The sequence below is a fragment of the Lutra lutra genome, chromosome 3 (assembly GCF_902655055.1).
Source record: "Lutra lutra chromosome 3, mLutLut1.2, whole genome shotgun sequence".
In the NCBI taxonomy this organism is placed as follows: Eukaryota; Metazoa; Chordata; class Mammalia; order Carnivora; family Mustelidae; genus Lutra; species Lutra lutra.
Genome location: NC_062280.1, coordinates 15,497,788 through 15,514,007, shown reverse-complemented (window position 1 = coordinate 15,514,007; position 16,220 = coordinate 15,497,788). Strand labels below are relative to the sequence as shown.

At 39.7% G+C, this 16,220-nt stretch overlaps 1 protein-coding gene across 2 annotated transcripts in view; it reads right to left on the bottom strand.

Annotated features, from left to right (window-relative positions):
- CD28 (CD28 molecule) overlaps positions 1-15,454 on the bottom strand; it is a 28,086-nt gene extending 12,632 nt beyond the window's left edge. Inside the window, exon 1 of one of the 2 annotated variants that reach the window (XM_047723224.1) lies at positions 15,364-15,454. In XM_047723224.1, coding sequence (XP_047579180.1) covers positions 15,364-15,454 — 91 coding nt within the window. Of the gene's footprint in view, positions 1-15,233 lie in introns of both variants that reach the window. The other variant, XM_047723223.1, reaches the window with a different exon arrangement.
- Positions 15,455-16,220: the final 766 nt, after the last annotated feature.

The window sequence follows — 16,220 nt, the reverse complement described above, 5'->3', positions numbered from 1 at the left end:
GGCTTAGATGTGGTGAGTAAGAGAGGAGGAGTTAGAAATGATTATCCTCAGGCCATACAGACCAACCAATAAGTAATACTGTTTTTCTTTTACCTACATCTCTTCTTCACTCATTATGAGAAACTGAGGTGAAGGTTAGACATCTGAGTTATGAAAAAGACATTCTTCCAGCCTAAGAGATCACTGCAAAGAGCATATTAGTTACCTCAAAACTAATTGACTCCCTGGAGTTTAGTTCACCGTTTTCTGTTCTCACAAGGGAGAAGTGGTGGTCTTTCTCTCCTGGAACTGGCTTTCCTTCGCAAAACAATGTAGTGGGATAACTAGAAGATAGACTTTACTTCCGCTCATCATGGGGCCTCCAAATTTAAACGTGAGCATGGTTATAGGGGATTTCTCTGAACCCATTCTACCTCAGCACTGCAAATTACACAACCTCTCAGAGAGGAGTAATCCAAGTTCTCAGGATCTTGACTGGGGGTTACATAGTCCATATTCTCCTGGTTGATGGCACATCCAACAACTTCAAAGGGGAAAGAAAAGTCCTGTTTTCTGTGACTCCTTGTACTAAAATTTGTTGGAAAAGAACTTGAAAAATAGTGATGACATGGCCATTTGATAAAAAGAGACATCCAATGTATTTGTCAATGTTTACTTTTCTCTGCCTTCCATGTCAGCACACAAGTTTAACGTTAAGTGCTATGCATGAAGTGGTGTGCCACACTATATGCTAGTGTGTGGCAATGATTCCCTAAGCTTAGGGTTCAACCCAAGTTAAAGATCGGCTGATAAAACTTCTTGTTTTCATCATTTATATCCTGATAGCCCTTGGTCCCACCTTGGTTCATGTCAATCATTTAGAGAAACCTAAGTAAGAAACCATCTCATAGGATTTCAAAATCTACTTCTGCTTTGAAAACACACTAAATGAAGGAAATTCACTTTTGGTGGTAGAAAAAGTGAACCAATTTCTCTAAACGATACTGAATATATGTGATCATTATAACTTACAATAGACACAATAATTCTTATTTTTTTCTTAAAATGGAGCATTGTGAAAATGTGCACCCCTCACTCTACTGGAATGAGTATTAACATGGATAAGTCATAGCTACCAATAACAGAAACATCAAGTGATATTTGGCTTTGAAATGTATTTTTAGTTCTCTGAGTTTCAGGGAATCCGCAAGACATCAAATAATTTAAGAACACATTGCAAAATTTAAGAACATACCCAGGCTCAGAAGACATTAGAGAAATATTTAGCTTCCCTATACTATCTTGTATTTGAGTCCTTTCATGCTAGGAATGAAGAGCACCCTTCTCAGGTTATTTTGGTCTTGCAGACCTAGCCTTTCCTTTCCTTCTTGTGAGTATTTAAGCAAGGTCCACCTAGGTCAAACCTACTGCATTAAAAGAGAAACATTGTCAACCCATCAATTGTATTTGCTTCTGGTATCAAAAGATTCGCTTGGCTGACATTTCTCTAACTGAATTGACAAGTTGTTTTGATGATGAATTTAGTGCTTTGCTTTCAAAGCCTTTCTTAGCAGCTAAATCAGCTAAAGGTGTGGAGACAGGAAGCTGTAACCTCAAACCTCTCCCTCACAACTCCTCCTTAACAACAGGCAACATGAAGAGTAATACTGGAGGTGAAAAGGTACTTATCTGCTCCTTGTAAGTAAGGCAGTGCGAGCTAAAAGATTTCCCACAGATAATCTGTGAATCTTGTGATACAGCTGACTTAGAAAATGGGAAGTTACTTGTGCTTCCATGAGAACTGGTCACCAAAAGAACAAAAAACAAGACAAAACAAAAAAACTTTCCCTTTTTGCCTGTTGTAAATGGGTCAATTACTATATTAATAACCCATCAATTCTCTGCACAGAGGGAGTGGATAACCATCTCTTGGGTGTGGTTCCAAGCACCAGAGAAGAAATCCTGCCCCTAAAAGGACCCTCCTCACCAACTCAGTTAATGCTTGGATTTCAAAAGAAGATGAAGCCTAAAAGGCAATATGGGAAACACATTGACTTAAATTAGTAATTGCGGCCTGCATTCACAGGGCTACAAAGTGCTTTTTCCTATTTTATTTTTCCTATTTTATCTCATATGAACTCCATATTAACCTGTGAAATAAATAATAGGACAGTCATCTCTATGTGCATTTCACAGATGGGGAAACTGAGGTTAAAGAGGTCAAACAAGTTGCCCAAGTTTATAGGACAAGTGACCTTTATGACTTGGCCCATGCTTCATGACTTCTAATCTACTGGTGTTTTTTTTTTTCCCTCTGTTAGTTGGCATCAAAATTTCAACACAATTTCAGTGTTTGATTCTAGATCTTCTCAAAGTTGAAGGATAATTGGATGGTATTAGAAGTGAGATTTAGGGAGGAAAATACCATTGAATAGGGGAGTAGATGGAGTGGAATCAGGACAAAACTAAGTTAAAATTTCATTTTCTCCAACATTTTGCTGGAGTGCTCAGCTGGAAGGAACTCTGGAGGTGACCTAAACCAAAACCTTATTTTATAGAAGAGACAACTGAAAACAAAACAAAACAAAAAAATTGACTTTTTAAGCAAGGTCACACAAATAATGGAAAAGCTAAACTTATTTATTTATTTATATTTCTAGGAATAATGTTTGAAGTCATGAATGTTTTATTCAGAAAGCCAACTTTGTGCATTCAGCAGATTCACTTGATTTCATGGTCCTATTTAGAAAAAGTATGTTCTCAAACTTTCTTGGCTTGTAATGCATGTGCACAAAACATTTTCTTATGATTTCAGAGACTTCCTAAAGGTTATGATGGATCCCAGATAAGGCCTACAGACAATACCGTCACGTGAAATGCCTCTTCTAAATTATTTCAGATCCACAACCAACAATGATGCCATCTCAGCTCTCCTATTTCAGCTTGCCCAAGTTTCTACAAAACACTTGGAACATGAACATTCGTCAGTATATAACGTCACTTTTCAGTCTAAACCTCATTGAGCAAATTCTCAACCTCAGGACCTTTGTGAATTGCATACATTTATCATGTCTAATTTAGGATATGCCATCTTTCCTTTTCTCTATCATAGCACCACAGAGAAACAGAACCAGAGAGTGGAGTAGACCGCACTCAAGACAGAGATTTGCATTGAAACGTTAAGGAAGCGGTAGAAGGAGATATGATAAGTCTTTAATTAGCAATTTGACTTTCTTTCGGAACCTCTTAAGAACTTCATTGGGTTCCATCTCTGCACATCACAATCGGTTTCTTTTGCAGCTTAAAAATCAGATCGTAAGATCCTAATCACGTCGTTTCCTTTTTTAAAATTCTGACTGAACAGAATTTAACATGTCAGGCAGGAACCAGAGCAAATGAAAGCTTTCTATTTTCAACCATCTTGCCCTACGATGTTTGTGAACACACTGTGAAGGTGACACTGGTTTCCCTGGCACAGAGCACCTCCCTCCTGACCACAGAACTGGTGAAGTGACTGTAACTTTCCTCTAAGTACATTTCCTGTTCAGGCCTAGGATACCCTTCAACACGTGGCCCTCTGACCACTTGTTCCTTTTTAGGCTCCAGAAGGGCCAGGCTTGTTCACAGGGCAATGCAGTGTTTGCTCAGAAACCTGCAAGACCAATTGTGCTTTCTGGGAGGAAAGTGGCTCTTTCCTCTGTTGGTGGCTCTGGAAATCTAGCTGGTGGCTCAGCCTCCTACAGATGTGAGAAAGAGGAGTAAAAAACACTCATCAGTCTTTGACCGTCTTCTTTGAGTTACTAGGAAGATAAAAACAAAGCTATGAATGACCTAGCATACCTTAAATGGCTCCAGACCCTCTGAAGTTCATGATAAAGTGCGCAGGGGTTGGGTGGAGAGTAACAAACATCACATTTTCAAAATAACTTTGTGGTCATTCCATCTAGTTTTCTAATGGCCATCATCTTGAAACTCTCCCTGTTTTCCCAAGGCTTAAGATTTAAGGAAAGCTCCGCCCAAAAGGGGCTGTAAAAAAGCATGTGGTGTATACATATGTTATCCCATTCAGGAGCCCAGCAGAAAACAAATGGCATACTCAAAATTGGGCAACAGGAGGAAGGTATATTTTTAAAAGTACTGTTGGCAAAGGTGTGGAGGCCACAAGGCAAATGCTAGAAACTGTAGTTCATGGCAGCAGAGTTATGAGCACCCTTAGGTCTAAAAGTTCATGGGCAGGGTGAGGTTACCAGAACCAGAAGGAAAGAGAATCACATAGAGGGGGCCACCATGACAGATGCAATGACTTTGTTCAGACAAATAGACCAGGGATCACCCCTGCCCAAGATTGTGTGTGTACAACTATCAGTTCTGTCTAGCACATTTATTCTTATCGAAAGGGTGACTTTTATACAAAATCTAGAGACCTTAGTTCAAACAGATGCAAATGATTATAGATAGGTAGCAATAAAAATAGAAATAATAACCTAATTAATACATTTACTCAGCAAGCTGCCATTAAGCAGCACCAGTCTAAGCTCCATAACTATTGTGCTTCTTACAACCGTCAGGAAGTAACTCCGAGATCAAATAGTTCAGTAGCAAAAAGTCCCAAATGAGTATCTAGTCATCAATTATGAAGAGAGAAAAATTACCAAAATGATCAATAAGTACTTTCTGAAAAGAAATTTCAATGTGTCCGAAAATTGTTCTTTGGTATTCTGACTTCTGCCATAATGAAGTCATGGATTTATTCAGTGAATAAATAATAGAACCAAATGTACTGGGTTCTTGGGAGATGGAAGATGTAAAAGATACAACCCCTTTCTTCTAGAAGAAACCCTAAGGTAAATACACCATTAGCTACACTCTAGTGCCATGTATGGTCCATGAGCCCTGTCTTAACAGTCGTATAAAAGAGGCCTTGTTTCCAGTTGAGATGATTTTGGAGGTTTTTATGAAGACAAACTGGCCTTTAGCTGGGCCATGAAGTCGGGGGTAAATTTAGACAGGCTAAGATGAAGGAAATAGCTTTTATTTTTTTTTTTTTTAAGATTTTATTTATTTATTTGACAGAGAGAGATCACAAGCAGGCAGAGAGACAGGAGGAAGCAGGCTCCCTGCTGAGCAGAGAGCCCGATGCGGGACTCGATCCCAGGACTCCGAGATCATGACCTGAGCCGAAGGCAGCGGCTTAACCCACTGAGCCACCCAAGCGCCCAGGAAATAGCTTTTAGTAGAAAGGTTTATTGGGGACCAGCAGAGCATTCCATTTACATAAAGGGGAAATAGGTAAAGATGGTGGCTTCCAATCACAGAGAGACTTTAATGCCAAGAAAAGGCACATGGATTTTGCTAGGAAGGCAACAGGAGACATTGAAGACACCTGAGTTGAGAATAGGGTGGTAAGTGCCCCTTCAGGAAGGTTAGCACAGTAGTGCAGAGCACACTTGCTGGAGAGGGTAGAGAGGAGGCAGAGACCAATTGGGAGGCTGTTGCAATAGCTTTGATGTGCAATCACAGGGTGTGAGGTGCAGAGGAGGCAGCTGGGATGGAAAGGACAGATGAGGAGTGGATACCCGGTTGTACTCACTGACGGTGAACGAGAATCAGAAATGACACGGAGTTTGTGGGCTGGGGAAGGGTGAAAGCAGAGGCATTGTTGGCAAAATTAGGTTTGTTTGGAGAAAAGCTGCTGGGTTCAGTTTCAGATACACTCGGTTTGAGTGGTGGGTAAAGCATCCCGAAGGAAAGGTCCAGGAGTTAGATGTGTTGGACTAGAGCTCAAGAAAGTTACAAATAGATATGTACATCAGGATGTCATCTGTATTAGGATTACAGTTAATATTAAACATGCCTAAAGCCATTGCCTGCACTGTCATCCATCCCAAATGCTCAGACACACTACCCAGCAACGCAGGGTGTAAGCGCTCCAGGATTGAAACTTCCTAAACACAAAGCAACATAAATGGGTATGATGTGACCCAGCCCCTACAGTTTGAAGGTCTACAATTGTCCTCTCAGTCCCTAATGCTAGAAGATAATCTAAGAGGCCAAGAAGGCAGAGCACCTTATATGAAAGCTTCCAAACCCCTCCCAAATATCCAATTTTATTGCCCTAAAAGGTTGCCTGCAATCCAAACCGTAGGTAACTAGGGCTTCATAGCTTTCTACATAAACAGTATAACAATAACTCAATCTTACATCTCCAAAGAGTCTGTGCAGCGCCACCTTGACACATACAGAATCTTCTAGGCAAATGTCATGACTTGGAAGTTTGAAAATAATTACTATGTGGAAACTTAACATTATATAGGAAGGTGGAGGAGAAAAAGAAAAGAAAAAGCCAAGTCCTGCCATAATTTCCAAGCATCTTTGGACCTAACACTCTGGTTTGCAGTCTCTCCAAGCAGTTTCAGATATTGCTGTTCAGCAGTTCTTTATATTTTCTCTCTCAGATCGTAAGAGCATCCACAAAGTGGTGGGGTGGTTGAGTTGTCTTGTTAAAACTGATAAAAGCCAGTTTTATTGCATGTAAGAAGGATGTTTAAGCCAGAAATAGACCTAAGATGTCTTCAAGTCCAACCCCCTCACACATCAGACAAGGAAATGAAGGCCTAGAAAAGATTTTGTCACATTTCAACAGACTAAAACTCCTAATCACATCCCCCCTACCTTGAGAAATAAGTGGTGTTAACTTTTAAGTTTTAAAAAAATAAAAGGGAATGGAGGATAGAAAAACAGACATGGTCTCCCCAAAGCCAACGGCAAGCAGCTACATCCTTGGTCCAAAAAACACAGGGAGATGCTGAGACTCAATTTCCTTACTAGAAACTGGAGCCCTGCTCATGATATTGGGCAGGATTGATCTGAACCTCGTGACCCTCTTATTTCAGCCATGAGCTGAGGCCAGGCCAAGCCATATTGTACATTTTCGAAGGCTCAAACAAATTTAAAATGAGATGGGCGAAGTAAGTCTTCAAAGTCAAGGCATGTGTTATCCAGTGGCCCTTACTGATACAGGTTTAACACTAAAACCTGTTCTGAAAGAATGAAATAGTTATATTTTTTAAGTAAAAGTTTTTAATATCAAGTATGCCAGCATGTAATCACTCATCTATCCCGTCTCCATCCTAACATTATATGGCTGCCTGTATAAATCTCTTCTCTCCCTCCCCATTCTTCTTAGAGATTTGTCCTCTTCTCTCTAATACTCCCATCCTCTGTGCTCCAAATCTTTCTCCCCATCTCCAGGTGACAACTGCCTCTGTCCTTCATTGTTCTCCCTCCTCCTCTTTTATTTCCTAATGGCCCTTCAACATCACATACACACACACACACACACACACACACTCAAGAACAGCACTTGGTTCCTTCTACATCTTAAACATAATAAATGCACTGGGTTTGCAAACATTTATTACACACCTACCATATCATATACAAGAAATGGTGAACATCACAGGTGATAGAACTTCCCAATTGTCTTTACCTAGCAATTTCCTCTCTTTCTACTATCTCTATATTGTTCCCCTCCACTTTTTCTTGACCTTTTGAAGTCTTATCTTCCTTTCCTACCATTCTATCTAAGCTCAAAAGTCCCAACTGGCCTCCTTTTAGTCAAAACCAATAGCCTTCCCAGGCCACTATTCACTTCTTCCCTTATATAATTGATGTTATTAAGCACTGTCTCTTTTTGAAATTCTTTCCTACTTTGGCTTTAGTGATGTTCTATCAAGTCTCTTTCTCCTCTTATCTCTTCAAACATGTTCTTTGTCTCCTTCACTGGTTGATCATCCCCTTCAGCTGACTCCTAACCAGAGCAATTTTCCAGATACAGTTCAACTCTCTCCTTTCTACTGCCATCCTTTCCCATGACATCAGCTTTACTCCAAAGATGAGGATTCCTAGATATTTTTTTCTTACCTGGCTCCCATAGCTTCAGGTTTGTACAGGACATTTTTCTGCCATTTCAAGCCTTTACTTCAAACTCAATGTTCTAAAACGAAACATCAGTTTGCCCCAAAACTCAATTGCACAACATCTTGATTGTAGGTGGTGATACCACCATTCCTTTATGAAGCCAAAAATCTTGACATCACTCTTGATCCCTCCCTCTCTTTCACAAATCAGGCACTATATCCTGGAATTTCTACTTTTCAAGCATCCCTCAGAATAGTCACTTCTTGCTGTTCCCACTTTTGCTACCCAAATTCTAAACTACTACCTCCTGGCCAAGTGTTATAATGTGAGCCCCTTGCCATTAGTCTCTATACATTCTAGACCATCCTGCTTCCAAAAGTTTCCAGCTGCATCAAAATGCCTTGAAAATAAAGTCCAAACTTGGGGTACCAGTGCTCAGTCCTTGGTTTGACCTGATTCTACCCTACCTATCCTCACTTGCACACATTCAGTTCTGGCCAAGAACACAAAACAATATCCCTGGTTTAATTTCTTTATTTGTATTGCTTCTCCCTTCTGAAGTTACATAGAATTGGTTAAGAATATGAATCCTGGAGCAAGGGTCAGGATTGACTCACTTACTAGCTGTGTGACCATAGGCAAGTTGCTCTGTTTACTCCATCCTTCAGTTTCCTCATCATACAGATAGAAGATCATCGCAACTGTTTCAGAGGATTTCAGGGAAGAACACATTATTTAATATAAGGGAAGCCAGGGAGAATAGTGCCTGGCACATTATAAGTGAAAAATCAGTATTATCTAGGAATTATTATTAAAAACATTATCCATTTAAATTGTATCTAGCTTTAATGTCCCATTCAATTCCCATAAATGCTTACTATTCTATATTACTATTCTATATTAATCTTACTAGAATATTGATGTTATGCTTCCTCATTTTAGTACTAACTCATTCATTTCCTTCTTCAACAAATATCTATTGAACACCTAATAATGCTTCCAACACTGTGCTGGAATCTTCAGTTATATCTTTGCTGTGCTGTGAAGTTATAATAATGAATAAGACATGATCCTGTCTGCAAAGAGTTCATAGTCTAGGAGGAGAAACAGACGCATCACTGCACAATAACAATTTTGGGAACCCTGAGAAGGAAGGAAGTCCCTCACTTTGCCATTTAGGGTCTCAGAGAAGGCTTCTTCAAGTGAGAGGTGTAGGAGACATTTCAGATTACAAGCATAATGTATACAAAGTCATTAAGGCATGAAACAGCAGGAGAAGTAGCCAAAGACTTAGTTATCTGTTTCCCCACAGCTATATCATGTCATGTTTGGTCTTCTCAGCTGGATCAAAAAGTCAATGGCTGCAGAGAGAACTTGGTTAATTACACAAGCAGTTCTTGTGTGCTAAGTCCTTATACTTCTTTTTCTCTTTTTATATTCCTTCAGACTCCCATAAAGATTAAAATACAACCGAGGTTTAATAAGTCTTTGTTAGATTGAGTTATACTGCCACTGGAACTCCTCTTTCAAGTCCATAATAAAGGCTGAATACCCAGGGAGAGCTTCCTCAAAAGAAGTGAATCTTGCACTATAGTCATGAAACGAAAGATGAGTAGGATTTGGATAGGTGGAAAGGGGGAGAGAGGGAACCCCAGGAAGGCTATAGCATCAGAAAGGTCAAAAACGCCCAGAGCAGTCTTCACAGGGACTGTGAAGAAAGCTGCAATTTGGGGTTTGAGGGTCTTATATTAGGGTGTGAAAGAAGATTGATTGGATAAGCAAGAGGGGTCCAGCCTTAGATCATCCAAAACATGCCAAGGAACATTGCAAAATCACTTTTCTTTAGCATCTTCCAGGAGCCATCATCACAGCCAACTTTTCAATAGCTTGAGAGATATCTAAGTCCTTGACCATCTCTAAATGTCTCTGGTTGAATTCACCAGTTATATGGATGCTGCTGCTTATAACTAAATTAAATTATTACATACAGAGAATAAATAAAATAAATTACCACAAACAGTGAATCATTCACGATGATGCTAAATTGAAAGAAAAAAATTCTAGAAAGATTTTACAATTCTCACTTTTACTTCATTGAAGCTCAGACTGGGTTTTTTCTATCAGTCTAGAATAGCATCTAGAATATGTTAATAAATACCTATCAATAGCATCTAGAAGATGTTAATAAATACCTATCAAATGGGCACATGAATGAAGACTTGTCCTGCTAACATGTAAGAAGAAGGAGGAACTTTACAGAACAGGAAGCTAGTACTTTAGAGAACAGTAACCTAGTAATACCCTGTTTTAGTCTCCCCGGGAGCTTCAGCAAAAGGAAACATTCTCACCCATATGTGCCCATTCTCACCCAGTTTCTATGGGACAGAGTCCGTGGATCAGAAATGGAACCCTCCTGGACCCAACATTCCTAAAGATGGTCTTAAATTCTGTAGCCTTATTAGTAGTAGTGTTCAATACCAAAGAAAGTCATCGGGTTACATGGAAGCTGATTACAGCCACAGTGATGTTCTGATATTTCAACATCTGTTAGGTATCCCTAAGCAATGAAAAGCACAACCCTCTACCTTCTCAGCAAGTGTTAAAAAAAAAAAAAAAATCAAACAACCACCTATGTTCCTAACAAGGGAATCGATGTCACTATTACAATGTAACACATGTCAGTAATGCAGATTCTTGTATGAATGAGTGGGTGATGAACAGGAATTCCTGCCATAATCAATACATTACATTGTGAATTGTGAGCCACGAAGTTCACTTAGATACTGCAGAAAAGGGTCACCGATTAGATCAGAGGTCAGAGTGAACTATGAGTGGGTGACATTTATGACACCATCAGGAACCATTAACGCAGTTACCGTGGCAGCCAGAATCCCACAGATAATGAAGATGATGACAAATGAAAAGATGACGGTAATGGTGATGCAGAGATAAAGTTGCAGCTCAGAGTTAAGTAAGAAATTCTCCACCACGGTGCAGGTTTTCATCCAGCTCTGAAAACATAAACACACGTAACCTGCACGGTGATACACAGACTCAGTCAAGACGCCAATGACCTTAATATTTAAATACCAAGGGGCACCTGGGTGGCTCAGTGGGTTAAGCCTCTGCCTTCGGCTCAGGTCATGATCCCAGGGTGCTGGGATCGAGTCCCGCATCGGGCTCTCTGCTCGGCGGGGAGCCTGCTTCCCTCTCTCTCTCTCTGCCTGCTTCTCTGCCTACTTGTGATCTCTCTCTGTCAAATCAATAAATAAAATCTTAAAAAAAATAAAGGTAACAAGCAAGAAGTTAAACAACCATTTTGCAACCACTTCCCCATGGGGCCTGTGTTCCCTTCCCCCCGGCTTCAGGGACCCCTTCTCATGCAACAATTCTCAGTCTAAAAGCTTGGGGTACCATGTTTTGATGACAACACCGTGTCAAGAAATCGCCATAAAAGAGACAGATTTTTCTAACTAACACAGATTTTTCGAAAACCTGAGTCCCCTTCAGTCAGTCACAAAACCACCCAGATGTCATTTTTTTCCCAGAAGTTCAGCCAAACCAACTACTGAGAAGAATACTTATACTGGCCTCTGTGTATTTCCATAAGTAACAAACTTCTTGAAGAAAAGAGGCAAGCAAACATTTGACCGAGATGAAAGGGGAAAATGAAAGATTTTATCCTTTTCAGTGACCTGCTGCAAAGTAACTGTGCTTTGAAAGATGGCCTGCGCTCTGATTTGTAGACAAGAAAGTTGGCAATCGTGTCTCCTTATCTATGCCTACACTAGTTAATAAAAGAGCTATTGTTTTAGAGATGATAAACCACAAACGGAATTTTCTTCTAGGATATTGGTAGCATAAAAATTTTCATTTTGTAAATGTCAGCACACTGCCTACAGGAAATACTTGAAGGGAACTATCCACACAGGGTAAAAGCTGAATGGTACTCATGTGGCAATTGTCCACCGGTGAAAATAGAATAAAGACATTAAAAGGGAGGACAGTCTATGTCTTAAGAAGAGACAAGACGCCCCCCCCACCCATAAGAAAGGTTTTATGTGAGAGCTTCAGAGTTATCACAGATTCATTTCTCTTTCTAATCTGTCTGTGAAAATGACTCATTCTATTTCTTGATATTGATATATTGATACTGATTTTACAGTCCTTGCTGTAAAAGTTTTTTCTGGATGGTTGCCTTTGAAAAAAAAAATGTAATATCCTGTCTTAAACAACATCTATACATTTGAAATGCCCATTGAATTTACTTGAGATAACAAAACACCCAGTCAATTTTTTAAGTCAAAAAACAAAACAAAACAAAACAGGCTACTGTGCAGTGGACATCAGGTAGATAGGCAATCTGCGGACGACAATGCCTTTTCAATGCTCATCTCTCCCTCTCTCTTCCTTTCCTAAGCCTACCCTCATGGCAGCTCTTCCCTATAAGAGGTCAGTTACTTGCCATTATGAACAACTACCTCAAAGGAGGCATTTGCTGAACTAAAAATGAACTCTTTCATTACCTTGCTTTGCTGAGGATTTTTTATTAAAAACCAACCATCTTCCTGCCTTCTGTGCCTCTCTCAGGGAAAAAAAAAAAAGTGCCAAGGGAAATCCAGAAGCATTGGAGAAATCAATCATGTTCAAACTGGCCATTTTGACAGTTTATTTGCTGAGGTTTGGGGAGAAATGAAAAGAAATCCTCTCTTGGAAAAATAAGTTGTCCTGATTTTTATCTTCATACTAGATGATTAGCCTTGTTGAAAAATGACCAATATTGGCTGAAAAATCTACGAACAATGCCATCTATTTTAGGCACACTCCTTCTATCATCCATCACAAATTGGTTCCCTTTCAAGGAACTACAGTTTTAAATCAGACTCCTATTTGAAAATCCAACAAAATCCTCTCAATTTATGGATCTCCATTGCATAATTACTCAAATCTGGTAGGAAACATGTGACTTTAGGAAAGAAATTGTGTAAGTGAATTTTTCTTCATGCTCCCTATATGCGTCTTTAAATTAGTTCATAAAAATCTTTCCACAGTGTCATTAAAATCATGAAGAATTAGGTTAGGTTGAACTTTCATAGAATAAGCATTTTAAGCTATGCTGGGAGCCAGTGAGTTAGAATCTTTAAATTAGTGAGGAAAAGGACTGTTCTTCCTTTTTTCCTGTTTCTTAAAAAACTTTTTTTCAAATTCCAGTTAGTTAAGATACCATGTAATACTGTTCTTCCTACACACACACATACACAACACACCACACACATCTCAACACAGCCATACCAGAAAACTTTCTTAATGCTGGGGAGGACCAGAGAATTTTACCTTATCTATAATTTCTTCATGGAGGACAAATACAGACAAAAACATATGGCAGGCAGGCTTTGCCCATTGATTAGAATGGATCATGCATTTTTGGTATGATGTAGTTATTTTATCACAAAAGTTTTTTTTTACTGAGAGAAGCACTTCAAAAGTGCCTTCTCTAGCCCTTTCCTACTTCATTAGATGGCCACTCAGCATCAAATCATAAATGTTGTTTCAGGGGTGAGTTGGTCTTCGCAATGTAGATGTATCTCAAAATAGAAAACAAAGGTCCCACGTGTGTGTATCCTTAACAGGGTTCTGAAGCTACCCCCCTTCAATAAATGTTCTAAAGGAAAAATCTAAAGCTTTGTGTCTTACCAAAAACATCTTCAAAAGAGATTCAGTGAGTTGATGACAGATGGATGTCCACAGAGCACATCAGGAAAGTATTTTGTGTACAAATACTTAAATAGTTTCTGTGAGAATGAGCTTCTCTTTCCTTTCTGCCTATTCTGTCTATCCTTTCCTTGTAATTAATTAAGAAATTTTAAATATTTTACAAAATAAATTCTAAAGATCCCTTAAGATAGACATTAAAGGCCTTCTTTAAAATAAATTTTAAAGATTCTTTTTAAATATATTTGGTAGCTCTAAATGCTTGGCACCAGATAGATGCTGGGGCATAACCCAGCTCACCAGCTTATGTCTTTCACTGAATGGGTACATTTTACTAATACACACAGTTTGTAAATATGCTCACTGGCACAGAAGGCAACAAAAATAGATGGGCGTAATTGTAACTATGTCACTTGCGCACATTGGGAAATTATACCCTTTGGAGCCCATGCACACGATGTTAAGAATAACAGCAAATAATGCAGCCTCTACACCCACCAAAATAAATGAGAAAAAAAAAACTGAAGATACTGGCTTTTCAATGTATCTTCAAGAGAAAAAGAACGATTCTTATTTAAACGTGCTCATTCATCAGTACGAATCTTGAGCCAAGCGAGACAATTTTCTAACTCTGAGAACAAGTCGAACAAATACCTATCTCCAGCCCACCAAAGCAACAAGCTCTTTCCGTTTGGAATTGTGATTTTCCAAAGATGGTTTGACCCTTGGAATTTTCTGGAGCTATGAAATTATAAACCATATCACGTTAGATGGAATAATGTCATGGTCAGTGGCATAGGCTGAAGAGTCAGATTAAAGGTGGTTCAGATCCTGAGTCCCATAACTAATATCTGTATATCCTTGGACAAATTCACATCCCTACCCCTCAGTCTCTTCATCTGAAATGGAGCTCTGTTATAATAGTGTTAGGTATATCCTCCTCATCATCGTTGGGAACGTAAGGGATTTTAATCTAAGATAATAGATTTCAGCCAACTGTAAAAGAAAGTAATTTATTGGCATTTGTATCGTGTCACCTTCTGTAATGACTCCAAAATTCATTCTGACACATTTGATTCGAGTAGAGTCGTACCTACAACTAACATTCATCTTGCAAGACAAGCTCCGACTATACTAAGCATTTCACACAGAATATTTCATTTTATCCCCACAATGAACTTGAGATGAGTTCTACCATCCCCAGTTTATAGAGAAGAAAACCGAGGCTTAGCAAGTCCACATACTAGTCTAAACCTAGCCGGTAAAAAAATGGATCAGCGGTATGAATCTTGGCAGTCTAAATCCAGAACTTTCAGGACCCACCTACTTATAGCAGTTGTCATACAGTTGTTTTTTTTTTAAAAAGCAACATTTTCGTAGCTTCCTGTGACACTATCAATTAATAACTAAATAAACCTCATTTAATTCCAAAGAATGTTTGTTAAAATATTATACTGTAGATGGAGACTCGGTGGATTTCTAAGTAACAGGCTGCCACGGTAGAGCAGAACTACATTTCAAAAGTCCACATTTCATAAGTTGTCTGAAATTTAAGAGAAGCCAGGCCCACCAAAGACTTGGAAAGAAAAACCCAGAGGAGAAAAGAAATAAAAAATGTTTACCTGCTACTTGAATCGAGGGGAAGAAGTTGAGAGCCAGAAGGAGCCTGAGGATCATTGTGCTAATGGTGGGCCAGGGCTCCAGCCCCTCCTCCCAGAGGAGCCCAGAGTGTGAGGGGAACAGAAGATGTACCTGCTGAAGCCTCAGCGTCTCCGTCATCCACAGCCCCCACCAACTTATTTCCCTCGGGGCACATGATCAAGGGACTCAAACCACAAGGCATCATGACTGCAACATTTCACACAGGATATTACATTGTTTTGATGACTTTAGACTTTTCCTCTTCTTTTAAAGACAAGCTTTTCTTGTCACTGAAAAAGAATGTCAGTTACTCTATGATGGGCTCATGAGAATTATTCTCCACACACGTGTATCAGAGCTGTGGAAATAGGTGCTTTGAATTCAGCAGGAATTGAAGGGAAGACAAAGTATTCTAAAGGAGGAAGAAAGCCAATCACAGAGGAGAGGTTTTCGGAGCATGGGGAAAGACTGTGTCAAGAAGACAACAAGAATTACGTGGGATTTGGGAAGCATGCACATCAGTGTGGGAGGAGTTATAGATATTAGGAATTGAACTTTTGTGTGAGGCATAGGTAGCCCTGTGGAGCATTTAGCACACACTGCTCAGTTTATACCGAGCCTTCCCCAGCTCGCTTCCAGGAACACACCCCACCTACAAGTGCCAACCAGTGAGCATTTGGAGGGGGTTTCCTGAGCAAAGGGAGACTCCAAAAGCATGACAAGGAGCCATTCAAGGCTGAGTAAGAGGCATGAACACAGGCTCTGTAACAGGCTCCCCAGGCCAGCAACCGCACCTTCTGCAACCCTCTTCAGCGGGCCGGGCCTTCTACATGGAGTCATCCCACTGGTGGGGCCGACCCTGCTCTCTTCATCTGCCATCCGGGTCAAGATCTTGTACTCAGTGGCTTCCTCAAAACCTTCCTGGTAATTTTTTTCTCCTTCCCTGATAATCTAAGCTTTATATGAGT